At 63.1% G+C, this 25,698-nt stretch overlaps 3 protein-coding genes across 4 annotated transcripts; 2 read left to right on the forward strand and 1 right to left on the reverse strand.

Moving 5' to 3' along the window:
• Window positions 1–773: 773 nt before the first annotated feature.
• On the forward strand, window positions 774–11,230 carry KLHL11 (kelch like family member 11). 2 transcript variants are annotated; one of them, XM_054396854.1, is made up of 9 exons: window positions 1,178–1,244; window positions 7,020–7,118; window positions 7,649–7,718; window positions 8,154–8,200; window positions 8,614–8,699; window positions 8,871–8,960; window positions 9,385–9,547; window positions 10,232–10,432; window positions 10,724–11,230. In XM_054396854.1, the coding sequence occupies exons 1-9, from the start codon at window positions 1,188–1,190 to the stop codon at window positions 10,832–10,834; spliced, it is 924 nt and encodes a 307-aa protein (XP_054252829.1). In that variant the 5' UTR covers window positions 1,178–1,187; the 3' UTR covers window positions 10,835–11,230. The 2 variants fall into 2 exon arrangements, with proteins under 2 accessions (XP_054252828.1, XP_054252829.1); XM_054396853.1 differs by lacking the exons at window positions 7,020–7,118; window positions 7,649–7,718; window positions 8,154–8,200; ... (3 more) ...; window positions 10,232–10,432; window positions 10,724–11,230 and adding an exon at window positions 1,339–2,935 and having other exon boundaries at window positions 774–1,252.
• A 1,468-nt stretch (window positions 11,231–12,698) lies between these two features.
• On the reverse strand, window positions 12,699–17,684 carry FKBP10 (FKBP prolyl isomerase 10). Its single transcript, XM_054396859.1, has 10 exons — window positions 17,482–17,684; window positions 16,000–16,145; window positions 15,536–15,725; window positions 15,234–15,379; window positions 14,953–15,142; window positions 14,530–14,675; window positions 14,009–14,198; window positions 13,501–13,643; window positions 13,151–13,314; window positions 12,699–12,884 (listed from the first exon to the last, which is right to left on the reverse strand). The coding sequence occupies exons 1-10, from the start codon at window positions 17,544–17,546 to the stop codon at window positions 12,699–12,701; spliced, it is 1,566 nt and encodes a 521-aa protein (XP_054252834.1). The 5' UTR covers window positions 17,547–17,684.
• Window position 17,685: 1 nt separating this feature from the next.
• On the forward strand, window positions 17,686–22,588 carry P3H4 (prolyl 3-hydroxylase family member 4 (inactive)). The gene is made up of 8 exons (XM_054396791.1): window positions 17,686–17,718; window positions 18,998–19,810; window positions 20,874–21,023; window positions 21,458–21,629; window positions 21,709–21,837; window positions 21,948–22,093; window positions 22,179–22,265; window positions 22,442–22,588. Exons 1-8 carry the CDS (start codon window positions 17,686–17,688, stop codon window positions 22,586–22,588), a joined length of 1,677 nt encoding a protein of 558 aa, XP_054252766.1.
• Window positions 22,589–25,698: the final 3,110 nt, after the last annotated feature.

Raw genomic sequence — 25,698 nt, forward strand, 5'->3', positions numbered from 1 at the left:
TGTGTGCTCAGGAAGGGAAGATCAGCTCCAGCTGAGCTGTAGCTGAGGGCAGTGGCTGCAAACCACAACCACTACCTTTCCCCTTCTTTGGGGTGAGGCTGCTGGAGCCTTGCAGCACCTGCCCAGGAAGGTTGTGGAGTCTCTGGGGCGCTTCCACACACACCCACACACACACCCCCCCCCGGCCATGGTGGCCCTGGGCAGGGGCTGTGGGCGCCCTGCTGGAGCAGGGAGGGTGGCCTAGGTCAGCTCCAGGGCTCCCTTGCACCCCCTTCTCCCCCCCCGTTCGGAGTTCTGTGCCCAGAGCTGGGACGAGCAAATTCCCCACGGAAAGTCTCTGTCTGAAGGCTAACCCCAGGGGAATGCTGAGGAGAAAAAGGGCCTAGAGGGATGGCTAAAGGCTGGGAGCACATCTCGGCGCTGCTGCCTGCGGTCCTCAGCAGCCGCGGCGGTGCCCACCTCCCAGCGCAGGGCCCGTCGGGCGCTCCATGTTCTTTCCGGCTGCCTGCCCCGCTCGACGGGCGAGCGGAGCAGCTCCCGCCCAGCGCCGGCTCTGCTCGCTGCGGAGCGAGGGTGACGCTTCCTTCAGCCACCCCTTTGCCCGCACGGCGGTGCCCGGGCTGAGCGCCGGCGGAGTCCCTGCTGCCGCCTTTGGGCCAGCTCCGTGCGCGGCGCCCCGGCCGCCAAAGCCCCCCGCAGCGGCTCCCCCTCGCCGCCAGGGGGCAGCACCGCTCACGCCAGCCCCGGCGCAGGCGCTCCGGCCGCGCTCTACCATGTCGGACAAAATGGCGGCGGCGGCGGCCGCAGCCTCCGCCCAGCCACAAGCAGGTCCCAGGCAGCCGGCAGCGGAGGCGGAGGGCGGCTGTCCGCGCAGCGGCGGCATGGACGGTGAGACCGAAGCGGAGGAGTTCGGGTGCCCGGCGCACTGCTCCGATCTGGCCTGGCGGCAGAACGAGCAGCGCCGCCACGGCCTCTATTGCGACATCACTCTGGCCTTCGGCGGCGGGCGGCCCGGGGCGGCCCGCGAGTACCGGGCGCATCGTTCTGTCCTGGCCGGGGCCACCGAGTACTTCACTCCGCTCTTCTCGGGGGGCTTTACGGAGTCGCGCTTGGGCCGCGTGGAGCTGCAGAAGTGGAGCTCGGAGGGCGGCCCCGACCCCGACACGGTGGAGGCCGTTATCGGCTTCATGTACACCGGCACCATCCGCGTCAGCCCCGGGAACGTCCACGAAGTGCTGGAGATGGCCGACAGGTGAGGGGGGCCGGGGCCGGGGGCTGGCGGCGGCCGGGCCGGCGGCAGGGGGGCCGCAGCATCACCCCTGTGCCTTCGTTCCGCAGGTTCCTGCTGAGCCGCTTGAAGGAGTTCTGTGGAGAATTCCTGAAGAAGAAGCTGAACCTCTCCAACTGCGTGGCGGTGCACAGCCTGGCACACATGTACTCCCTGAACCAACTGGCCCTGAAAGCCCAGGACATGATCCGGAGGAACTTCCACAAAGTCATCCAGGACGAGGAGTTCTACACCCTGCCCTTCCACCTGGTCAGGGACTGGCTCTCAGATTCGGAGATCACAGTGGACTCCGAGGAGCTCCTCTTCGAGACGGTTCTGAAGTGGGTTCAGAAGAACCCCGAGGAGAGGGAGAAGTACTTCGAAGACCTCTTTAAACTTCTGAGGCTGTCCCAGATGAAGCCAACCTACCTCACCCGGCACGTCAAGCCCGAGAGGCTGGTGGCTGGCAGCGAGGGCTGCGCCCGGCTGGTATCGGAGGCGGTGGAGAGCCATGCACTGCGCTGCGAGCACCTACGCTCGGGCAGCCTGCAGCCCCCCAGCTGCCCCCCGGCCCTGCTGCCGCGCTTTGGGCAGAACATGGACGTGATCATGGTGGTCGGGGGCGTGTCAGAGGGGGGGGACTACCTGAGCGAGTGCGTTGGGTACTTCATCGAGGAGGATCGCTGGGTCAATCTGCCCCACATCCACAACCACCTGGACGGCCACGCCGTGGCCGTCACCGACTCCTATGTCTACGTGGCCGGCTCCATGGAGCCAGGCTTTGCCAAGACCGTGGAGAGGTACAACCCCAACAGGAACTATTGGGAGCAGGTCTCCAACCTGGTCACCAGGAAGCACTCCTTTGGCCTGGCCGAGGTCAGGGGCAACCTGTACAGCATTGGGGGGCACGGCAACTTCAGCCCTGGCTTCAAGGACGTGGCCATCTACAGCCCCGAGAAGGACAAGTGGCTGACGCTGGAGTCGGCGCCCAAGATCCTGCGCGACGTCAAGGCTGCCTCCGTCGAGGACAGGTTCGTCTACATCGCCGCTCGCACCCCGGTGGACAGCGACAGCGAGGACGGCCTCAGGGCAGTCTTCATCAGGTTTGACGCCGAGACCAGGCAGTGGCAGGACGTGGAGTCCCTGCCCCTCATCGACAACTACTGCTCCTTCCAGATGTCCGTGGCCAACACCAACTTCTACCACACGGCCTCCTGCTGCCCCAAGAGCTACTCCATAGACAACGAGGAGGCCAAGGCCAAGATCTCTGGCAGGGCCTCGGACGAGATACTGGAGAGCTTGCCTCCCGAGGTGCTCAGCATCGAGGGGGCAGCCATCTGCTACTACAAGGACGATGTCTTCATCATCGGGGGCTGGAAGAACAGCGACGACACCGACAAGCAGTACCGGAAGGAGGCTTACCGCTACTGCGCTGAGAGGAAGCGCTGGATGCTGCTGCCCCCCATGCCCCAGCCCCGCTGCAGGGCCACCGCCTGCCATGTCAGGATCCCCTTCCGGTGCCTGCAGGGGACCCAGAGGTACCCCATGCCCCAGAACCTGATGTGGCAGAAGGATAGGATCAGGCAGATGCAGGAGAGGCAGCTGCAGGAGATCCACCGGCACTCCATGAGCCTGCGCAGGATGCCACGCTCCCAGATCGAGTGCTAGCTGCTGCTGCTGCTGCCTCTGCTGCTGCTGGGGCACAGGACATAGGCTGAGCTGCTCTCTGAGGGCTTCATCTGTCTTTGTAAGATGTGAGGGTGGGGATTGCATTGGGTGCACCAAACCAGCATCTCTTGGGGGTTGGACGTGAAGAGGCTCAGAAGCTGAGGGACGCCACAGGTCCGACAGCATTAGCGGTGCCTAGAGGGCAGCCTGGCAGGGGCTGTGCCATGCCTCTGGGAACATGAAGTCTGTTACTGCTCTCTTCAGATCTTTGTTTCCAAGGGTTTCTGTGGAGTCAACCCCTGGAGGTGCTGTGTGGAGCAGCAGAGGTCTCTGTCTCAACCCTTCAGAGGCTCCAGCTGTATTCTCAGGAGCACCTCTTTGATTTGCACTTCTCTTGACATTCCTTGGAGCCTCCTCCTGGGTGACTGAGCTCCACAGCTGCTGGGTGTTAGGGTGCTTGACTTTCCCAAGCTGCAGGCAGGTGCAATAGTTGTGTATGGAAAGCAAAGCACAATCTCCCTTGGTAAGGGTATTCTGGGATGTTTTTGTGTGTGTGAGATGTTTTGTATGTTGCAGAGAGGCTGTGGAGCCTGGCTCCAGGTGGGGGCTTGGCAGAACACCAGGCACCTGCTGAAGCAGAGAGCTGCAGGCAGTGGGTTCATGATTTTTTCAGGTTATCTGAGGTTGCTTTGAATTTGTCTTTGGCCTGGGTCAGAAGTAGGTAACAAAGGGAGGGAGAACATCTGAGCAGCTGCCCACCAGCACTGGCTGGGCCCTCCAGGTTGTGAGCAGTGTGAAGGAGATTGGCTTACAGGAGAAGACTGAAACCTGAGCTGCTTGCAGATGTCTCTGGTGCTAGTGAGGAGGTGTCCAGGAGGGCCCCTAGGAGCCTCTTTGACAATCAGCACCTTTGGTGGCCCTGCAGAGCTCCTCAAACCAGCACTTGGTGTCCTCCTGCAGCTCTCAGCCTCTATCACCTGAGCTCCCCCAGGTCCTGTGGCAGTGAGGCTGAAGCTCACTGAAACACCTTCAGGCCTTTTGAGGTGGGGTCTCTGTGACCCTCTTGGCTCAGCCTTGCTAACTGCTCTGCTCCTGAGGAGCAGGCCCTGGGAGGTTTCCTCTGGAGTGTTGCCACCTCAGGGAGTTGTCCTGCTGCAGATTCAGTGCATCCTTCACCTCCTTTCCTTCCTTCCTTCCTTCCCCATCCCCTTCCCTGTCATGCAGCTTGACCCAGGAGCTTAGGGAGGGGAGGGAGCAGGACCCAGGGTGTGACCCAGGGTGTCCCCCAGGCTGTGCAGGCAAATGCTGCAGGATCTGTTGCTGCCTTTGGCCCTCTGGTGGTTTGTGGTGGACTGCTGTGGGCAGCATCCTTGCAGAAGAACTTTAACCAGCTTGGGTCTTTGTTTTGCAGAGGTTTCTCTGACACTTTCCCATCCTGCAGGCAGCCCAGGTCAGAGCTGAGACCCTGGGTAAGTCCTCTGAGCACACAGTGTGAAGGTTTCTGTGCTGTGTCCATCCCTGGCAGCCCACTTGGCACTTTGGCTTTTTGTAACAATAACCCAACCTTAAGAGCCACCTGGAAGCTCCTAACAGCTTAACTCTCCCTTCACTCACCCCTGGTAACCCTGCTGTGTGCTCCTTGCCTGCTGGAGTGTCAGGGCAGAGAAAACTGTGCAGGGCTGGCCTGGGGCAGGAGGGGAGCTGCCCAACACCTGCTGCTGGCCTGCAGCAGAGCTTGGCCCACGAACAGGGCTGGCTGTGCAGTGGGGCAGAAGCAGAAGCCTGGCAGCTCTGTGTGGTTTTGGCTGGGTTGGTGCCAGCCAGACCCCAGCCTGCAGCCAGGAGGCTGACTTCTGCCCTTCCTCAGCTCACACTGGGTGGAGTTCTCCTCCTCCTCAGGACAGTCACCCCTGTACCTGCACAGGGCATGTGCCACATCATGCATGCTTCACCTGCAGGGCACCTCCTGCCTGGTCCTGCTCCTTTCCAAGTGTGTGCAGAACATCTCCAGTGCTGAGCCTCCCTCTCAGCCCTGCTGAGCCCCCTTCAGCCTGCTGGCTCTGTGTCTGATAAACTCTTGCAGCTAGCAGGAGCCTACTCCAGAGCTGAAAAGAGCAGGGCAGCTTTCCAGCATGCCCTGTGCCCAGCTGCCCCAGGCTCTGCTGCCCCACTGCAGTGTTTGCTGTTCTCCCTGCCAGCTCTGAAGCTCAGCTGCAGTGTCAGAGGGTGGTCACTGGTGACAAATCCACTCCCAGACTGCAGCTCTGGGTTTTGTCACAGCCTTGTCACGGTTGTCTGGTGGCATCCAATGTGTTGGCAAAAGTGAGCTTCAAATAAAGAGTTCATGGCTTGGGTTTGCTGCCAGCTGTGCCCATGCTCTGTGAGGGCACAAATCAGAGCTGCCCTGTGGCAGGCCTGAGTGGGTCTGAGCAAAGAACTGCTTTGGAGGCCCCATCCCATGTGCAGCGTGGGACTGGTGAGTTCTTTGGAGCCCACCCATGGTCAGGCACTGCTGGGGGTGTCTGTGCTGCTGTGCCCTGGCAGCTGTGCCCTGCTGGTGCAGCTGCAGGGGCTGGCAGGGGAGGCAGCACTCCTGTGCCCACCCCAGCTGTGTGTGTGTGTGCTCCAGGCTGGGCAGCAGCCCTGCTGTGTGTGCTGTAACTGCACTGTGCTGAAGTCTCTTGTCAGAGGTGAATTAATGCAAATAAACTTTCTCTATTTCTCTAGCAGTCTGTGGGCCCTTTGCTGCTGGGGGGCTTGGGGCTGGCACACACTTGGTGCTGCCCTCATCTCTGGAGTTGTGTCTTGGGTTTTTTATCAGTACTCTCTGTAGGGGAAGTGTAGCGCAGGAGGAGCGGAGCTGTGGAGTCAGTTGGGGAGCACCTGATGGCCATAGAGATCTGGGAGGGGGGGATGTCAGCTGAACCTGGAGGTGCTTTGAGTTTGCCTTCCACAGCTTCATCAGCAAGCAGCTGAGCAAAGGAGTGACAAAAACTGCAGAGCAGGCTCAGTCCTGCCCAGCCTGGGAGGCAGCTTCAGGGACACTGCTGGCCAAAGCCTCAGCACTCTTCTGGCCTCTGTAATTGCTTTTGGTTTCAAGTGGAGACATTCCCTTGCTGTCAGGTGGCTTAGTGAAGTAAGGCTGTTCATCAAAGGATAGGGCCGTGGGGAAGGGAAGCCACTAGCCCGTGGTGGCTGGGCCAGGCTGGCCATGCTCCCAGCACGGCCTCTGGGTGCTCCCCAGACCGCGCTGCAGAGCTGGTACCAGGCTGGATGGATTCTGCTGTCCAAGGAGGCGCCAGGGCCCCGGGAGCTGCTGGATGGTCTCTGTCTCTACACTGGGGGGCCGTGGGTTGGACGTGTGGAGCGCTGGGTGGGTGAGGGACTGGCTGGGAGGGCAGGCACCGGCTGCCCGCGGGGGCTGGGGGTGCTCCGGAAGGAGCTTTCTCCTCTTCCCCTTCTCCTCTTCCCCTTTTCCTCTTCCTCTTCTCCTTCCTGGCTCGGAGCGAGCTGCAGAGGAAATGCAACCGGCCGGGGCCGCCTCAGGCACAGTCAGGCACCCTCCAGCACCGTTTGGGGCCGCTGCGAGCACCTCCGCTGCGGTCCGCAGCAGCTCCCAGCACCGTGTGGGGCTCCCGTCGCGGGCAGTTCCCGGCACCGCCCCCGGCTCCTCCCCGCGCCTGCTCCTGCCGCGGCTGCGTGGCCGTGGCTCGGCCATATCGGCAGCGGAGTGGAGAAGAGCAGAGGGAAGCGAGATGGTGAGAGCGGGACTGGAGCTTGCCCCGAGCTTGTGCCGGGCTGAAGGGAGAATGTTTGGGCAGGGCTGGTCCCGAGGGGGAAGGTCTTGGGCAGCAGGGTCCTGGAGAGCAGAGCCAGGACTGGGAGCAGATCCTTGAGCAGCAGGGACCAGGAGAGCAGATCCTTGGGAACAGGGGCCCTCGAGCTGCACCGCAGGGTGGGGAGCAGGGTCCTGAGGGGCAGGGTCCTGGGCAGCGCTGCGGGGGCCGGAGGGTGTTGGACCCCCCGGGAGAGGAGCTCGGTGGCGTCCCGAGTGTGTCACTGAACCAGGGCCCTCTGCCCGCAGGTGCCAGAGCTGCAGAAGGCTACGGTCCGCATCCAGCGGCCGGAGCGGGTCAGGGACATCATCCGCGCCATGAAGGAGCAGGGCAGGAGCAAGTTGCAGGTACTGGTCCGGTACTGTGGTGCCAGCTGGGAGCAGATGCTGCATCGCTGCAATGCTCAGAGCTTGCTTTCAGCTGCCCCTCACCTTCCTCATCATCGCAGCCGTGCCCGGCCACAGCCTCCGGTAGGGCTGGCAGAGGGAGCAGCCCCGGGGCAGGGGCAGAGGCAGCACCGTGCTGGTGCTCTCCCGGCTGAGCGTTTTCCTTCCCTATTATGCAAGCTACGAACCGGGTGCCGGTCCCCGAACACCCCGACTCCACCCACGGCAGTAAGGAAGCAGCATTGAGCCACTGGGTGCTGATAAGGAGGGGTGGGAGGGGTGCTGGCCCTCGGACGGGCTGGCAGGAGCTGCTGGCGGCTGCCTCAGCCGAGAGGTGCTGGCTTCGAATCCTTGCGGGCAGCAGACTTGGGTGCTGCTGGCAGGGGTAGCGCCACGGTCACACAATCGTAGATTTGTGGGGGTTGGAAGGGACCTCTGAAGGTCATGGGGTCCAAGCCCAAGCACAGTTTTGCTCCGCTCGCTCCCTCCAGGTCATTTCTGACTTCGACATGACCCTGAGCAGGTTTCTGTGCAACGGCCGCCGCTGCCCCACCTCCCACGGTGAGTGCGAGGCTGTTTTCTGTGCCTGCTAGTTCTGATTGGTTTCCAGGTTCGTGTCTCAGCCTCTGCGGCTGCTCTCTGTCCTTTGCCCAGCCTGACCACTCCCTCACCTTCTGTCTCCCTGCAGTCCCGGGGCCCAGCTCCTTGTAGCAGCAGCTGCTGGCCCCTGGGCAGTCAATGGCTGCGGGAGCTGCTCCCTGCTCTGCTGGGGCTGTCTCCTGCTCTTGCTGCTTCCTTCAGCCCTCACATCCTGCAGCTTGCTGCCAGTGGGCAGTGCCCTGTGAGCAGTGGGTGCTGTGGGTTAGCAGTGGGAGCTGCTGTGCCACACTCAGCTTGTTCTGGGGCAGAGCTGCTACTGGACCTGCAGAGCAGCTGCTGGTGGAAGGTCTCTCTGTGTTCCTGGGCTCCAGCACCGCTGCTCTGTGCTCTTTGCAGGCATCCTGGACAGCAGCAGAGTTATCAGTGAGGATGGCAAGCAGAAGGTGAGTGCTGGTTTGTGCAGCTCTGCTGCTCGGCTCTGTGCTTTTCATCCCTGCCCCCTACTGTCAGGAGATTGTCCTGGCTGGTGTGACAGCTCTCAAGTTCACCAAGAGTGGGGCAAGTGTCCAGGCTGCATCTCAGCCAGTGGTGAGGGCAGGAGAAGTTAAAAGGGCAATGGAATTTGCCTGCTCCCCTGGGAGCTTCTCCATCCCACAGGGAGGGAGGTTGGAGCTGGCCCTGTGGCTCTGGGGCAAGCTGAGAGGCAGCAGGGATCTGCAGGCTGCCTCAGGCTCCGGGCGCTGCATAGTTGGTTTGCCTTAGGAAGTGTGAAGCTCTGCAGGGCTTTAGGAGCTCCTCTCTGTTGCTTGCTCTGCTGGGATGTTCACTCTTTCTCCTCCTCCCCTGCACGCTGCAGCTGAAGGAGCTGCTGCACCATTACTACCCCATCGAGATTGATCCCAACCGGACCCTGGAGGAGAAGCAGCCTCTGATGGTGGAGTGGTGAGTGGGGGCTCCTGTGGCGGCCTGCACCTTGTCCTGGCATCTTCTTGTCCCCAGAGACTGCAGGACACAAGGCTTGAGCTGCCCCTGGGCTCGGCAGCAGCACCAGGAGGCTTTGGTGGTTGTTTTCCTGGCTCCTCTGAGGCTGCTCCCTCTGCTGCCTTTCCCTAGGTGGACCAGGGCCCATGAGCTGTTGTCCCAGCAGAAGATCCAGAGGGATGACATAGCTCAGATTGTCAGGGAGTCAGGTGTGATGCTGAGGTAGGGCCCTGCCCTGCAGCCTGCCAGGTGCCAGCCTCCTGCCTGCCTTCCTTCCTGGGGCTGAGCTCTGACCTTGAGAGGGCTGAAAGTCAGCACCAGGAGCTGCACCCTCAGCTTGCTCTTGGCTCCTGCCCTCCCCTGGCTCCTTCCTACCCAGAAACCACTTCCACCTTCCCTGAGTCCTGGCAAGGAGCAGCCACAAGGATGGGCAATGTGCAGGGCAGGCTCGGGGGGCAGCTCCCCACTGCCAAGAGAGATTTTCTCTCCAGCCCCTGGAACTGCTCATGCCTGTCTGGGAGGTGCTGGGCATGAACCTGAGCCTGGCAGCTGGGCTGCCCGTGGCACCGCGGGCACCTGGCCATGCTGGGGGCTGATGCTGCCCAGCTCTGCAGGCCCAGCTCTGCAGCAGTGCCTCCTGCCCTAGGGATGGCTTTGGGGAGATGTTTGAGCAGCTGCACCAGCAGGATGTGCCCCTCTTCATATTCTCTGCGGGCGTGGGGGACGTGGTGCAGGAGGTCCTTCGCCAGGCTGGCGTCTTCCACCCCAACGTCCGAGTGGTCTCCAACTACATGGACTTCGACCACAACGTGAGAGGCTCTGCCCAGCTGGCTGCTGGGCACGGGAGGGAGCGAGGGCTGCAGTGTGCCACAGGCACTGCTGGGTCAGACACTGCCCCTTTGCTGCTCTGGGTGTCGGAGCTGTGCTGGGTTGTGGGAAGGCTCCAGGGGCTGCTGGTGGCCTCCTGCTCCATTTCCTCACCTTTCAAATTTGCCCTTTGGTGGCAGAAGGGGCAGTGCTATCCCTCTGTGCAGTGCTGTGTGCTGGTACTGGGTGAGGATGGAGTTAAGAGGCTGCAGAGGTCTCCAGATGTCTTCTGCAGCAGTCTGAGAAGCCCCAGTGGAGGCTGCAGAGCTGCAGGGCTCCTACAGTGAGGCTCTGTTCCCAAGGGGGGTGAGGACAGGCAGTGCTCAGAGTGTGGGACTGGGGCTGCCTGCCTGCAGCTTTTGGTGCCCGCTGACCAGCTCCAAGGCAGTGCAAAGCCCTGACCAAGAGCTCCAGGAGCTGCATTCTTTGAGTCCTGCAAAGGGGACTTGTGGGGACTGCCTCCAGGTGCTTCATGGCTGCTGGGTTCCCAGAACCCTTGGGGATGTCTGAGATGGGAGCTGGTGGCCTGTGGGCATCCCCCCCCCTGCTTTGCCAGTTCCCAGAAGGGTGCTGAGGCTGTGGCCCAGGCAGGGGCCCTGCTGCAGGGTCAGTGTCCTGCTGCACAGGGAGTCCTCACACACTTCAAGGGACCTCTCATCCACACCTGCAACAAGAACAACAGCGTGCTGCAGGGCACAGCCTACTTCCAGCAGCTCAGCACCAGGACCAGCATCATCCTGCTGGGGGACTCCATGGGTGACCTGACCATGGCAGACGGAGTGCCCTTTGTGGAGAACATCCTCAAGATTGGATTCCTCAACGACAAGGTGGGGGAGGAGCAGTTGTCCTGCTGCCTGCCAGCCTTCCTCAGATGTGGGGCCTGGCAGGGGGCAGCTGCCCAAGTACTGGAGGGGTTGCAGGAGCTGTAGATGAGCTCCTGTGGGGCTGTGGAGGGAGCTGGGGATGTTCCCTGAGTTCCTGCTGCACCTGGGATGGTTGCTGAGCCCTCCCTGGGGCAGCAGCAGATGCTGCAAGGGCTGTGGGTGCTGCATCTTCATTCCCAGTCCTGTCCCCTCTCTGTGGCCCTTCTGCCCCTTGTCCTGGTGGCCCTGCTGCAGGTGGAGGAGCGCAGGGGGAGGTACCTGGAGGCCTTTGATGTGGTGCTGGAGAGCGACGAGACGCTGGAGGTGGTCAATGGGATCCTGCACTACGTCCTCAGCGAGACCTGAGCTGGGAGGGGCCCAGCTCCAGCCCTGCCCCTCAGCAGGACCTGCCCAGCCAATGCCCTTCCCCGGACAGAGCTAGGGTAGAGCTCTGGTCCCTGCTGGGCAGGGTTGCTGCCACGGTTCTCCCTTTAGTCATCCCTGGAGCTGGGGGCTGAGGTGGAAGAATCTCCTCCCCTCCCTTCTCAGCACTGTTCTGGTTTACCAAGGTTCTGTCTTACTCTCTTGGATTGATCCTGGGCTCTGGAGGCCTCTCCTCGAGTAGTGGGAGGGAAGCTCTCAGTGCCCTGAGTTGGCGCAGGGCAGGTTCAGGCCCCTCCAAGGGAAACAGCTTTTCTGTCCCTGCTGCGAGTTCTGATGGCAGCAGGAGCTGGCACTGGTGCCAGGCTGAGCTCTGCTGGGGCTCCTTGGGGGCTACTGCTGTGGTGTTGCCCAGCACAGGGCTCCAGCCCCTGCCCTGCCACCTTTGGGCAGGGTGGATGTGCTCAGGCTGGTGAGCTCTGGGCTGCTCTGGGTCCAGCCCTTGCTTGGTGCCCTCCACGTGGGAGCAGTGAAAGTGAACTCAGAGCTCAGGTCCTGTTCTTGAAATAAAGCTTTGTTAAGGTTCCTGCTGGCACTGGGGAGCTGAGGCTGGAGCTGGTCCCCTCCTGGGACTGGCACTGGCATCCAGCCCTAGGTTCCCCCCAGCTCTGGGTCCCCTCCCTCCCCCTGAATCAGGACCCCTCTGTGCTGGAGGATCCCAGGAGCAGAGTTGGTTTTGCTCTCTCCTGTCTGACCCAGCAGGAGCTTGGGGTGCCTGCGGGCACCCAGACAGTCAAGGCTTGTCTGCTGCATGGCACTGCCTGGGCATACAGAAGGAGCTCACAGGGAGGCACAGCCTAGGAACCCAGCAGAGATTCTTTATTTAGAGTGAAGGCAAAGTCTGGGGAGGTGACCTGAGCCCTTGCCCTGAGCCCTTGCCCTGAGCCCTTGCCCTGCTCTTTGATCTCTGCACCACTCACTGCAGAAGCTCCCAGGGCTGCTGGGAGGTGCTGGAGCCCTGTGGGGCACAGCTGGCACAGCTGAGGGCACAGATGTTCCTCAGCTGCATTCAGGCAGCAAAGTGGGGCTGGGTTTTGTGTCACTGAGGGCTGGCACTGCTGGGGTGGGGAGGGGTCTGCTCCCTGAGGGCCTGGGTGGGTGAGGTCTCTGTTTTTCCTCTCCCAGCTGGCACTGGGGGGGTGGGGGAGGTCCCAGCTCTGCTGCCTCAGGGGTTCCCAGGCTGGATGCCTGTGGGGTGTTGGGGTTATGCCCTGGGAACCTGAGCACACCCCCCAGCCTCTTGCCCCTGTAGAGGCTGGGCCAGCAGCAGGGATGGGCACAGACGGCTTCCCTTTAGCTCTCCTCTTTAGAGAATTTTCTGTGTATACAAAAAAACCAACCCTAAACTACAAAATGCTGGGGGGGAAGGAAGCTGCCCCCAGCCCTGGGAGGCAGCAGGAGGAGGATGGGGGAGGCCAGGGGGGGTGCAGTCACTGGCTGAGGATGAAGGGTCTGGGGGGATGCCATGGCCCCAGCCCTTCCATGGGGAGCTGAGAGCAGGGGGTGGCAGCAGGGCAGGTGCTGCCCCATGGCAGAGGGGTCAGGCAGGGTGGGGCAATGGGGGTGCTGCTGTGCCCACAGGGCATTGGGAGTGCCATGCATGGGGGTGTTCCCCAGCTTCTTGCTTGGGGCTTGGAGGGGGAACCCCTCACAACCCCTCAGTAAAATACCTGGGAGGGAAAAATTCCAACTGTGCCACCCAGCAGGGCTGGAGGCAGGGGCAGGGGCTGGGGGAAGGCCAGGGCACGGCCAGGCCAAGTCTTGTCTCCAGGGAAAAGGCCTCTGCTCCTCAGAGCTCCTCATGGATCTTGTCCTGGTCCTCATCTGACTTCAGCTTCAGCTCCTCGGGGGTGACCTTCCCGTCCTGGTTGCGGTCCTGGTTCCTGAACATGTCGGCGATGACCTTGTCCGGGTCGGAGCTGGGCATGAGGCGACCTTTGCCTTCTGCCACCTGGCCCTTGATGAAGGTGGAGAACTGTAGCAAGGAGAGGGACAGAGGCTGCTTTGCTCCCTGCAGCTGGCACCGGGCACTGCCAGGAGCAGCACAGCCCTCAGCGAGGGCAGCAGCTGGGCAGTGAGGATGAGGATGGGGCAGGGACTGCCCTTGGTGCCCTGCCCATGTCCAGCAGTGCTCTGGGCTGGGGCCAGCAGTGCCTACTGGGTGCTGCTCCCCGAGGTGGGGTCCCCTGCACCCCTATTTCCTCCCTCACCCCCCTGGGTGACGCTCAGGGCCCTGCTCACCTCCTCAGCAGGGATCTCCCCATCCTTGTTGAGATCCATCTGCTCGTAGAGGCTGGCAGGGGGGTCCCCGTGCCAGATGAAGAGGTAGCCCTCAGGAACCCCTTCCTCCATGGAGATCAGCTCCACCTCGAAGCGCAGCACGGCGCTGCCTGGCACCCCCCGGGCTGGCAACACAACCCAGGGCTGCTGCACCAGGAGGAGCCCAGCAAAGGGCTGCCCCCTGTGGGGCAAAACCCAGCCCCAGATGGGGCGAGGGGGTGAAGGAGCCTGGCACTAGGGCAGTTTGGGGCCATAGTTTAGGGTTCAGCAAGGCAGAACCCCCATGGTTGGCACTGCTGCTGCTGCCCTACCTCCGCTCTCGCCGTGGCCCAGGTGTGGGGGGATGATAAGGACCCTCCTCTCCCCTGTGCACATGTCCAGGAGGCCTCTGTTCAGGCCCTCGATCACCTTGTTGGTCCCCAGGGTCACCTCCTGGGGCTTCTCATAGTCATGGCTGCAGGAGGCACACAGAAAACCATGCAGCTGAGGCAGGACCCCAAGGGCATCACCACCCTGCCCTCAAGTCCTGTGCCCAACACCCTGCTGTGTCCCCAGATCCCACACCCTCTCTCCCGCCATGCTTGGGAGTCCCACACCCTGCACGGGGGTGACGAACACCCCCTAAGCCCCTGCCCCATCCCGCTTTCTCTGCCCCTTCCCCCTGCTGCCCCATCTCCCGTGCCCCCTGGCACACTGCTGCTGGTCCTGTTGCAAAGAACATCAGCTGCCAGTGCTCCTCCAGTGCCCGCCCCTCAGCGCCTGCCAGGATGTGGCCCTGCGAGGGGAAGGTGTGCCCGGGGCACCCCCGAGGGCACGCACGAGGAGAAGAGCCTGGTGCCATCCAGCAGCGAGCAGTTGTAGTGGTAGCGAACGAAGTCCCGGTGCCGGCTGGTGGCGTTGCAGCCCTCGGGCCGGTACAGGGTCTCGATTTCCACCGGGTCCTCGGGGTTGTGGAAGTCGATGACGTGGACGTCAAAGATGAGCACGGCTGAGCCGGGAATTTTGTCCCCTGGAAGGGGAGGATGAGGAAAGCTGCCTGGAGAGCTGCTGGAGCACTGGGGGGCCAGGGAAGCCTTTCCCTGCCTCCTCCCATGCCCTGCAACGTCTCCATCCCTTGGACCCCTGGCTCTGCCCAGGTTGGCATCAGCCATTCTCCTGCCCACCATGTCCCCCTCAGTGCCCAGAGCCCTGGGGATGGTGGTGGCCCTGGGGGTGAGGAGCTGGCCCCTCTTGGCCAGTGCTTTGCCAGTGACAGCCCTGCCATGTGCTAGTGCCGTGGCTGGAGGGGGGATGCCCTGGGGCTGTACCCTGTGGGCAGGACCCTGCAGGCTGTCCTTTACCTGCTCCGTTCTCCCCATAGGCCAGGTGTGGGGGGATGACCACCCGGCGCCTCTCTCCCACGCAGACCCCCTGCAGGCCCTGGTCCATGCCAGGGATGATGAAGCCCTTCCCGATGTAGGTGTTGTAGGTTTGGTTGCGAGAGTAGCTGCAGCGAGAGGAGCCCCTGGGACTGCCCATCAACCCCCCCAGACCTGCATCAACCCACCCCCACCTGCCAGCCTCTGCCCTGTGCCAGCCAGCCCTGGCTCCCAGGGATGCAGCGAACAGGCTTTGGCTTTTCTAGCCCATTCCATGTCCACTGCCACCCTCCCCTCCACCTCTTCCCTCATTCCCCAGCTTCTCCCTGCAGTCGGTTGCTGAGCATGGGATGGGAGAGGACATCAGGGGATCCCCAACTCCAACCCCACTGCTTCCCCCCACACCTGGAGTCGAAGAGGCTCCCATCCATCAGGCTGCCATTGTAGTGGTACCGCACGAAGTCCCCGGTCACAGCCCTGCGCCTGCAGGACGCTGGCACCTCCAGATGCTCCAGGGAGATGCTGTCCTTGGGGTTGTGGAAGTCCACCAGCAGCACACTGAACACCAGCGATGCCTGGGGGGGGATCACAGTCCCTGGGGGAGGATGTGAGTCAGCCTGGGATGTGGACCCTGCATAGAGCCAGGAGGGAAGGGGCTGGGCACAGCAAGGAGGTGCCCAACTCACCATAGCCCTTCTCTCCGTAGGCCAGGAACGGGGGGATGATGATGCTCCTCTTCTCCCCAGCACACATGCCCAGCAGCCCTTGGTCCATGCCCTTGATCAGCCATCCAGTGCCCACATAGGTGTCATAGGTGCTGCCCTTGCTGTAGCTGGTGGGGAGCAATGATGGGAAGATGGCTTCAGGGCCATGCCAGCTCCCCTGGCCTGAACGGTGCCATGGGGTCTCTGGCTAGGGTGCAGCATGGGATGCCATGTCCTGTGCTAGGTCACTGCCCCCTGGTGCCTGGTAGCTCCAGTGCCTGTACCTGGAGTCGAAGTGGGTGCCGTCCAGCAGGGTGCCATTGTAGTGGTACCGCACGAAGTCCGAGCTCTGCACCGTGCGGTTGCAGTGCCCTGGCCTGCCCAGGGTGGTGACCTGCACCTTGTCCTCCTTGTTCCAGATGTCCAGCATGACCACATCGAAGTACAGGGTGGCATCTGGGGGGATCAGCCCCGCTGAAGGTGGCAGCAAGGACACAGCATCTTAGGTGGGTGCAGCACAAACCTGCAGCTGCTCAGGGCTGCTGGCCCCACATGCCAACCCCTGGCAGCGCAGCAGAGCCCAGGTGGGGCAGGACCCCTCGTTCCCAGGCAGGTCCTGCTTCAGCACCCCTTGGCCTGGCAATGGAGCAGTCCTTCTCCAGTGCCTGTCAGCTGGGCACCGCAGCCCTGTGCCCACCAATGCCAGCCCTGGGGGCTTCGCTCCCCCCACCATGCCAGGGCCCCTTACCCACGCCGATACTGCCGTAGCCCAGGTGAGGGGGCACGATGAGGTGGCGCCGCTCATTCACACACATGCCCTGCAGCCCCCGGTCCATGCCCGTGATCAGCCGCCCCACGCCCACCACGCCAGCCACTGTGGCACCACGGTCATAGCTGGGGGGAAGGGACAGACATCAGCCCTGTGGCAAAGCTGCTGGTGCTGGGGGTGCTCGATGCCAGTTAATGCTCTGGCTGGGACCAAAGCCATCAGCACCCCAGACCTCACCTGCTGAGCCAGGCTGGAGGCTGGCAGCCCCTGGGCTTTTTGCTGCCCCCAAAGCATTTCACACACAGCGGCCCTGGAGCTGTGCAGAGCGAGGAGGAGAGGACACAGCCCAGGCCTCCTTATTAAACTGCAGCATTCTGTTTATTTTTAAATCTTAAAATACTCCAAGCAGCAGCTGGAGCCCTTTGGGGCAACCTTTCTGCTGGCAGCAAGCTGCAGTCACCAGGACAGGAGATTAATTCAGTGAATGTCCCCAGGCTGCCCCTGAGCTGGGGGGGACACATCCAATCGAGCAGAACTGGAACAGGTTGTGGATACCTCATCCCTGGAGGTGCTCAAGGCCAGGCTGGGTGAAGCTTTGAGCACCCTGGGCTGGTGGGAGGTGTCCTTGGCCATGGCAGGGAGTTGGCACTGGCTGATCTTTAAGGTCCCTTCCAGCTCAGACCATTTTATGACTCTGAAGAATTCCTTTGCCTTCCAGGGCTCTGAATAATTCCTTCTGGAAATTCTTTGTTCCTACACGGGGCTGGGGCTGAGCCCCAGCACAGCCCAGATTGTCTCTGCCTGTTTTGCTGAGTCCCCAGTGCTCCCCCTGCTCTCTGTGGTGTAACTCAGGGGCTGCACCAGCACCCACAGTGGTTTACACCCAGCCTGAGCAGAGCAGGATCTGTGCAGGGGCTGGGGGAAACCACGAGCAGCAGAGAGAAGCTGAGCAGGCTGCACTGCTGCCACGTTTCCAAGGGCTTTGTGCTCTCCTGCCTGTGCAGCTCACGCAAATTCATCTTCCTGAGCCCAAAATGCTTCCCTTAGGCAAAATGCCTCCCTTAGGGCCAAATCCTGCCCATGCCCGGCCTGAGTCTCCCTGCACCCCACAGCACCCCGGAGCTGAGGGCATGCAGGCGTCTGCAGGCTCCCCTGTGGCTTTGGGTGCAGTGTGGGTGCCCGGGCAGGGGCTGCTGCAAAGAGGCCGGGCAGGGGGTGCAGCCTGGGGTCACACTGGGGCCCCCCGGCACACACCAAAAGCTCTCCTGGGGGTCAAAGTTGTGGGGTCTGGGGGTTGGTCCCAGCAGGCAGCTGCCTGCTCCCCGCCTTGCTGCCTGCTGGTCCTCGGGGATGCCAGGGGGTGACACGCAGGCAGACTGGGGAGGGAGGCATGCAAGGACCCCTCCGCAGCGCAGGGCTGGCCGGGGCCGCATGCATCGGGGGGCGAGCCGAGAGCTATACCTGGAGTCAAACTTTTTGCCATCTTTAAAGGTCCCATTGTAGTGGTAGCGAATGAAATCCCCCATCTGGACTTCCCGCAGGCAGATTTTGGGGATATAATATCTGTCTATCACCACGTCTTCCAGGGGGCCGGGGTCACCCAAGCCGGGGGCCCCCAGGATGCTGAGGAGGAGGAGGAAGAGGAGGACGATGCTGCCGGGGGCCATGGCGCTGGGAGCTGCAGCCGGCGGAAGGATCGTAGGGGGAAGGCAGAGAGGTGGGGCCAGCCCAGGGCCCCTGCCCAACCCGAGCTGGGATTTCTGTACACGTGTACCCGGGCCGGGGCCTCGCCAGCCGTGTGCCCACCACCAGTCACCTCCTGGCATCACCAGCGGCAAAGTGCCACATTGGGAAAGTTGCTGGAGGTTTTTTTCCCCTCACTTTTCTATTTTTTTTTTTCTGGGCAGTTCCTTCTGCAGAGAGAAAGCTGCAGAGAGCTGTTGGGAGGCGAAGTTTGAGCAGCTGGAGCTCCGGTCCCAGCTCATCCCGGGTCCTAGCGCTGCTTGCGCTCCTCCCAGCAGCCTCTGCCCTGCCAGGGCTGGGTTGTGGCTCCCTTGGCTCCAGACGCTGCTCTCAATCCCCGGCAGGGGAGGAAACACAAGGAACGGAGTTTTAATAACCTCTGCTGCTGGCTGAGCTTTTGCTGAGCAGCCACCATTAGAAATGGGGAACAACTCCTCTCAGCCTGTCCCACACAGGAGCAGCATCAGATGCTGGGTGCTGCCCACACATCCCTGCTCCCCCAGACCCGCTGCTGAGGGCCGGGCAAGAGCCCTTCACAAGTCCAGGCGGGAATCCAAGAGGCCATTCAGCCAGACTGGCACTGGAGTCCAGGGGCAGAGCCCCCAGTGAGAGCAGGAGGCTGAGCAAAGTGCTGCCAGCTCCCTTGAGCCTGGACCTGGGGCACTCTGAGCCCCCCAAAAACTGTGGATAGTCTGGGGACACTTGGGGTTCTCCCCATGGCATGGTGGGGACAGGGCCTGGCCCTGGGGTGTGTGAGCCCTTCCTGAGGAGCAATGCCAGCCTGGTGCAGGTGCTACTGAGCTGCTTGTTGGCAGGGAGGTGCTGAGCACTAACAGCCTCTGCTCTGCAGGAAGAGCCCTCAGCACCATCCTGGCTCCTGCCCCACGCTGTGACATCCCTCAGCACCATCCTGGCTCCTGCCCCACACTGTGACATCCCTCAACACCAATGTCCAGCCAGCAACAAAGCCCTGGTCTTGGGCCAGGGCCACTGTGGCCATGCTGGGGCCTGGCACGATGCAGCCCTGGGATCTGGCACAGTGCAGGGGTGCAGGGCATGTGGCCTCTGGCCTGGCACAGGCCAGTAGCAAAACCAGCTCTGGGAAGAGCTGAACTGGGGGCCTGGCTGGCTGCCCGGGGCACTGCGGGATGGCACTGAGTGCACCTCGGAGTGCCCGAGGGCCGCAGCACAAAGGTGCAGCCCAGCGCTGGGCACATCCCTGCACCGGGCATAGCCCAGCACCGGGCACAGCTCGGCACCGGACACATGCCACTCTGCGACGTACAGCCCCGAGTGCATCACCGGAGCCCGCAGGTCCACTCTGAGTGACTCCCCGCGGGGTGGAGCTCCGATCCCGTTGCGCGCAGGGCGCAGCACCGCGCACCCGCCGGTATCGCACCGGGGGCGCGCAGCACCGCGCACGCCCCCGCCGGCACTGCCCCAGCCGCGCAGATCCGCACTAAGACCCTGCGCTGGGGCCGCGCGCCGCCCCTTCCCCTTCCCCGCCTCCTGCGCGGAGCCTTGCGCCGTTCGTTGCGCGGTGGCGGAGGCGGCGGTGGGGATGGGCGGCCGGGCGCTGCTATGGCCGCTGCTGCTGTCAGGGCTGTGCGCGGCGCAGTACGAGGAGTACAGCGTGCGCGGGTTCCCCGCGGCCGCGCTGGAACCGCTGCAAGCAGCTTACGCGCGGGCGCTGGCGCAGTACGCGGACGCGCAGTGGGCAGAGAGCGCCCGGGAGCTGGAGGCCAGCCTGCGGCTGCACCGCCTGCTCCGCGACAGCGAGGCCCATTGCCACCGCCGCTGCTCCCCTTCCGCGGAGGGTGGAAGGGACCCCGCGGAAGAAGGAGGGGACCCCGCGGAAGCGGAGCCGGCGGTCTGGGAGTGGCAGAGGGAGCTGCAGCTCTTCGGGCGGCTGCTGCGCAGGGCCGGCTGCCTGCGCGCCTGCAAGCGCGACCTGCCTGTGTTCCAGCTGCGCTACCCCCCGGCGCAGACCCTGCGCGACTTCCAGCGCCGCCTGCCCTACCAGTACCTGCACTACGCTCTCTTCAAGGTGAGCTGGCCGCGAACGCCGCGCAACGTGGCGGGGAGGGGCGTGGGGGGCACCCAGTGCTTCCATCCCGCACTGCTCCGAGCCGAGCCCCCTCCTCTACTCTCCGTCCTGTGCCTTTCCACTGTGCCCCCCACCGGGCACACCCCCATCCTGCACCCCCATCCTGTGCTCCCCTTCTCACGTTGCCTCTCCCCCTGCACCTCCATCCTGCCCCTGCCCCCTGGCACGTCAGCATCATCTGGGACGCATCAGGCAGAACATGAGTGGTGCACCTAGGACTGGAGGCCCCTGTGGTGGTCTCCCTTCACCCTGCCTGGCATTGCCCTGGTCCCTGGAGGTGCCACTGGGCAAAGCATTGCCTGGGGTGAGGAATGCTGGAGGGGCCCAAGCTGGCTGTCTGGTGCCACCGTGGTGGCTGTGGGACACTGTCTGGGTGCTGCTCACCAAGAGCTCACTCAGCTCATGGCATAGATGTGGAAGGAGGTGTCACAAGGCATCACCTCGAGGTGACTCTCCTTTGGCCAGGGTGGCTCTGGCAGGGGACACTTCTCTCTCCAGGCACTGGTGCTGCGCCCCTGGCCAGCTGCCAGGGTGGATGCTGCTGTGGTGCTTAGCGCTGCTGCCCAGCTCACCTGGCAGCAGTCAGACACAGCCTGGCCCAGACCCTTAATGCCTTTTCCTCCTGCTTGCCCTGGTCAAAGCCCATCTCAGGAATGGTTCCTTCAGCCTGGCTCCCCTGGGGCTGCAGCAGGAGAGCCAACACAGCAGCAGAGGCAGCTGGCAGCAGTGCTCCAGGACAGAAGCTGCGTGGCTGAGATGCTGGCCATGGAGATTGCTCCTGGCTGGATGTTGAGGCCTGTGAGGGGCCAAGCTGTCCCTACCCCCACAAGGGGCATGGAGGGGGCATCTTGCTGTGGCTGCATTTATCTGCCCTGTCCGTGGTTCCTGGTGACACCTGTCCAGTGCTGGGCTTGAGGATGGCACTGCAGCCCCAGGGTCTGGCTGGGTGCTGAACCCACAGCCCCATGCCAGGCTGCTGCACTCACTCTTCCTCCCTTCCCAGTCAAATAAGATCGAGAAAGCAGTGTCTGCTGCCCACACCTTCCTGCAGAAGAACCCCAAGCATGAGATGACCTTGAAGTACCTGAACTACTACAGGACAATGCTGGACGTGGATGAATACTTGGTTGACCTGGAGGCTCCTCCCTACGAGGTGAGGAGGGGGCTGGGCTGGGTGGGAGAGGGGCTCCCAGGGGCTCTGGGCTTGCCTGGTCCTGCCAAACCCCCCGAGGGAAGCAGCTCTGTCTCACTCACCACCTGCCCCCAGAAAGCATCTCTGTGGGGCCCATGCTGGGGAAGGATTCACCTCAGAGGGCGTGGGGCAGGCTGGGTGCTGCTGGTGGGCAGAGCTGGGCCATGGTGCCTGTTGGGGAGCTGGGCAGCTCCCGGGTGGTGCCTGGGGGGCAGTGAGCAGCTCCGTGTGGTGCCTGGGGGGCAGGGGGCAGCTCTGTGTGGTGCCCGGGGGCGGTGGGCAGCTCTGTGTGGTGCCTGGGGCGAGGTGAGCAGCTCCGTGTGGTGCCCGGGGGCGGTGGGCAGTTCTCTGTGGTGCCCAGGGGGAGGTGAGCAGCTCCGTGTGGTGCCCCGCAGCCGATCTTCGTGCGCTCGGTGAAGCTGTACAACAGTGGTGACTTCCGGAGCAGCGCTGCCGGCATGGAGCAGGCTTTGGCTGAGTACTTCCATGCGTACGAGGACTGCCTGGCCGCCTGCGAGGGTGCCTACGAGCTGCAGGACTTCAAGGACTTCTACCCTGCCATCGCAGGTGGGCGGGCAGGGGGAGGGGAGCTGGCAGCCCTGTGGGGGGCTGCAGGGACCGATGGGGGTCTGCTGCCTCTCCGCAGACCACTTTGTGAGCGTTCTGCAGTGTAAGGTGGACTGCGAGGCAGAGCTCACCCCCAACGTGGGAGGCTACTTGGTGGAGAAGTTCGTGGCCACCATGTACCACTACCTGCAGTTCGCCTACTACAAGCGTGAGTGCCGGCAGGAGCAGGGCAGGAGCTGTGCCCCCAGGGCACCGCGGGGGTGCTGCGGGACCCCGGGGGAGGTGCCGCCTGCCGTCAGCCGCTGCCGCTGCCCGCAGTGAACGAAGTGCGGGACGCGGTGCGAGCCGTCTCCAGCTATATGCTCTTCGACCCGGCCGACGCTGTCATGCAGCAGAACTTGGTCTATTACCGCTTCCACCGCCAGCGCTGGCGCCTGCAGGGGGAGGACTTCCAGCCCCGGCCGGTGAGGACCAGCCCCAGGTCCCCCTTCCCACAGCTCTGCCGCTGGCAGCAGGGCTGATGTGGCCTCTGTCCCCTGCCCGTGCCAGGAGGCTGTGCGCTACCACACCCGGACGGCTGCCCAGAAGAAGATGCTGGAGTTTGCCAGGCAGTATCTGCAGGCTGATGATGATGAGGTAATGATGGCACTGGTGTGGGTGCCACTGGGTGCTTTTTGGGGTGCTGGGTGGTGCAGCTGGGTGCTGGGCCCTTCCTCGGACAGGGGGTCCGACCCACAAACCAGCCCCGGAGAAGAGGCTGCAGATGAGGCCCCTGTGCCCTGCTGCCTTCTCCTGCCCATCCTGTGCCACAGATGGAGGTGGGTGAGGAGGGGCTGGAGGTGCAGGACCTGCCCTCTGACAGTGAGTTTGAGGGCGAAGGTGACTACGAGGAGGACTTCTTCGCTGAGTGGTGGCAGGAGCCCAAGACCAAGGGAGACAAAGCTGACCAAGGTTCCTAACACCATGGGCTGTGCCCTGAGTGGGGGGTGGCTGCTGCCCACACCTGGGTGCCATCCAGCCCTCCTTTGCTTGCAGAGACCCTGCGATGAGCCAGGCCAAGGGACACCCGGATCCAGGGCAGCTGGGCAGTGGTGCCTCTGCAATGCCATGCTGGGGACATCAGGCTTCAGGCTCTTGCCAGCTGCTATGCAGAAACTTGGGCTCACAGGAAGGGCTGATCCTGCCCAGTGCCCTGCTGCCCCAAGTGTAGCCCCATTCCCATCTGTGGGTCACTGGCACCACTTGCCTAGGAGCTCCCTCTGGGCCACTCCTGTCTCCAGTGTCCCCATGTGCTCTTGCCAGCAGTGGTGCCCCACAGCTCTGGGGTTTGATCTATCCCTCAGCTCCTGCCAGGACCTGTGGGTGGTGTGGCAGAACCAGCTGCGCCTCTAGGGCTTCAGGCAGGCTGCTCCTGCTCTGGGGGCAATGCTCAGTGATGCTGGAGCCTGGCATATGTGCCAATCCTGCCTCTCTGTGGGGCTCCCCAGGGCTCCTACCCTGATGCCCCTGGCCTGCCAGCCCTCGGTGCCCACGGTCCCTTCACAGCGCAGGGCCTGGTGCTACAATAGGGCTCCTGGTGTGCCAGTGTCCCTGTGCCACCGCATGCCCTGCATGTGCCTTGAATTTCCACCACCCCAGCCCTCTGTAGCCTTAAGCTCTGTTAATTTAATACTTCCCACCTTGCCCGGTTGCTTTTTTTTATTCTCTTTCCTGGTACTGGACTTTTAATAAAACCTGGACCAGTCCTTTGAGAGCTGCTTCAGAGTTCCCTGGGACTGCGGTGTGCTGGGGGTGGGAGATGCTCTGCTGTGGACTGGGGAGGAATGGGTTGGGGTCTGGGTGGCCCCATGAAGTTGGGGTGACCCCAGCTGGGAAACCTCAGGGGCCACGGCAACAGCCAGGTTCTAAGGGGGCTGGGGGATGGGCATTTATGATGACCCCTTCCCACCTGCAGCAGGGGCTTCTTTTGGAGGCAACTGCTGCTGCTGACAAGCTGGTGCCTGCCCTGGGCACGGGGTGCCAGGCAGCGTCAGGCACTCTGCTCCTCCCTGCTACACCAGCGTGTGCCTGCTCCCTGTGGAGCTGGCGGCAGGGACTGAAACCAAGCAGCTGAATCATGGCTTTGGCCCCGGGGGAGGGAAGGGAGTGAGGGAAGGAAGGGGGTGGGGGAGAGACCGCCAGCACTCCACCCTGCCCTGCCCTGCAGCTCCCATTTGCCAGGGCATTCCCAGATCTGCCCTGCCTGCACGGGGCCGGGCACACGGCTGGGGGACAAGGCTGAGTCCCCAGACCCATGGGCTGGGCTCGGGGCTCCCTGGGCAGACGGCTGGGGGAAGCAGCAGGGATGGCAGAGGCAGCTCCCTGCACCCCTGCACAGGGCAGCACTGTCCTGCCCCCGAGGGGAGGGGAGTTTGTCACCAGTGGGTCACTACCATTCCTGGGAGGGGAGTGCCAGCCCAGCCACTCGTGCCTGGCTCAGCGGGAAGCATTCAGCCCAGCACGCTGGCATCACCGCCTGGGGGGCAGAGGCTTGTTTATCTTCCCAACAAGCTGGGCGAGGGTGGCACAGGGCCCATGTGGCCTCCACCCTACTCTGACATGCACCTGGGCATGGCATGCCCTTGCCAGCCCCAAACTCATGTTGGGCACACAGCTCCTTGCTCCTGCTTCTCTGCCAGTGACAGGCAAAGCACCTTCTTGCCCCAGACCAGGGTCCCTGGAGTGCCCTCCCTGCTCCCACCATTGCCACCAGTTTCAGAGGTGCTGGCCGGGTCTGGCACTCCTGGTAGTGCCAGGCATGAGCAGCAGCTCTGTGAACAGTGCTGTCACCCCAGGAGGGGCAAGGAGTGTGACAACTGATCCTTGGGCTGGCAGAGCTGGGTGGCAGGGAGGTGCCAGGGTGCAGAATTGGGATGCAGGGGCATGAGCAGGGATGTGGTGGTAGGATGTGGGGGGCAAACCTGCAGGATTCAGTGGGCCTGCAGCACAAATCAGCACTGCACTGGTCTGGCTGCCCTGACCTTGGCTGAGGAGGAACACAAAGGAGTTTTCTGGCAGCCATCTGAGCTGTGCTGTGCCCTGCTCTGCTGTGCTGTGCCCTGCTGTGCCATCTGCCCCTCTCCTCCTCCTGCAGGGCTGGGGGGAGCTCTGCCTCTCACTTCCCTCCAGAGCTGGCAGTTCTCAGCTGAGCCAGGAGAGGCTCAGCACTCTGCTGGGGGTGGTGGCAGGAGGTGCAGGATGCATCCCTTGCCCCCATCCCTAAATCTGGGGAGCAGGAGGCCACAGGTTCCCCACTATGGTCTGGGATGTGCCCTGGCACTAAGAGATCATTAGTGACTTGAGTGCTGATGATGGAGGTTTTGCCCAGGGACTGCAGGCTGGGTGAGCAGGGTGGCAGCAGCACCTGGCAGGGCCAGTCTGGCCAGGGATGGGTGCCACAGGCCTCTCTCAGCCACCTGAGTCCTTCCCCAGCACCTCTTGCTTATGGGGACCTGCCTTGGTTTCTCCACCCGGGAAGTGTGGAGCCCATTCCTGGGGCTGGGTGATGCTGAAGGGCCAACCCTTGTCCTGCTGCTGCCATACTGCTGCTGCCACCCTGCTGGCTCCATGCCTGGGCAGCCATTGATGGAGATGATGCAGGAGTCAGGAGAGGCTGACTAGGGTAGGGGTAGGTGGGAACGGGGAGGGCAACTGGAGAGGGCAGGAAGGGCAGTTCCCTGCCCACTGCCCCACAACCCCTGCTGGATCCCCTCTGCCAGATGTTGGCTGAGGGACAATGCAGGACGCCCTAGATGGGGGACACTGGAGGGGTGTGTGAAGAGTTGGGTGCTGGTCGGGGGGATGTGCAGGAGCAAGGCCATGGGGGCTTGGGCTCCCTGGCAGGGGTCCCAGCACACCCCCTGCCTGCCATGGCGGGGGAGGGGGTGTATTTACACCTATGTGCACACTTGGATGTGGACGGGCTCCCAGCACCCCACACACTCTGGGGTCACACCGACCCCACAGCCCTTGGGGGTCCCTGCACCCCACACCTCCCAGGATCCCATCGACCACGCCCTGCCCAGGTACC

This window comes from Indicator indicator, chromosome 39 (genome assembly GCF_027791375.1).
Source record: "Indicator indicator isolate 239-I01 chromosome 39, UM_Iind_1.1, whole genome shotgun sequence".
In the NCBI taxonomy this organism is placed as follows: Eukaryota; Metazoa; Chordata; class Aves; order Piciformes; family Indicatoridae; genus Indicator; species Indicator indicator.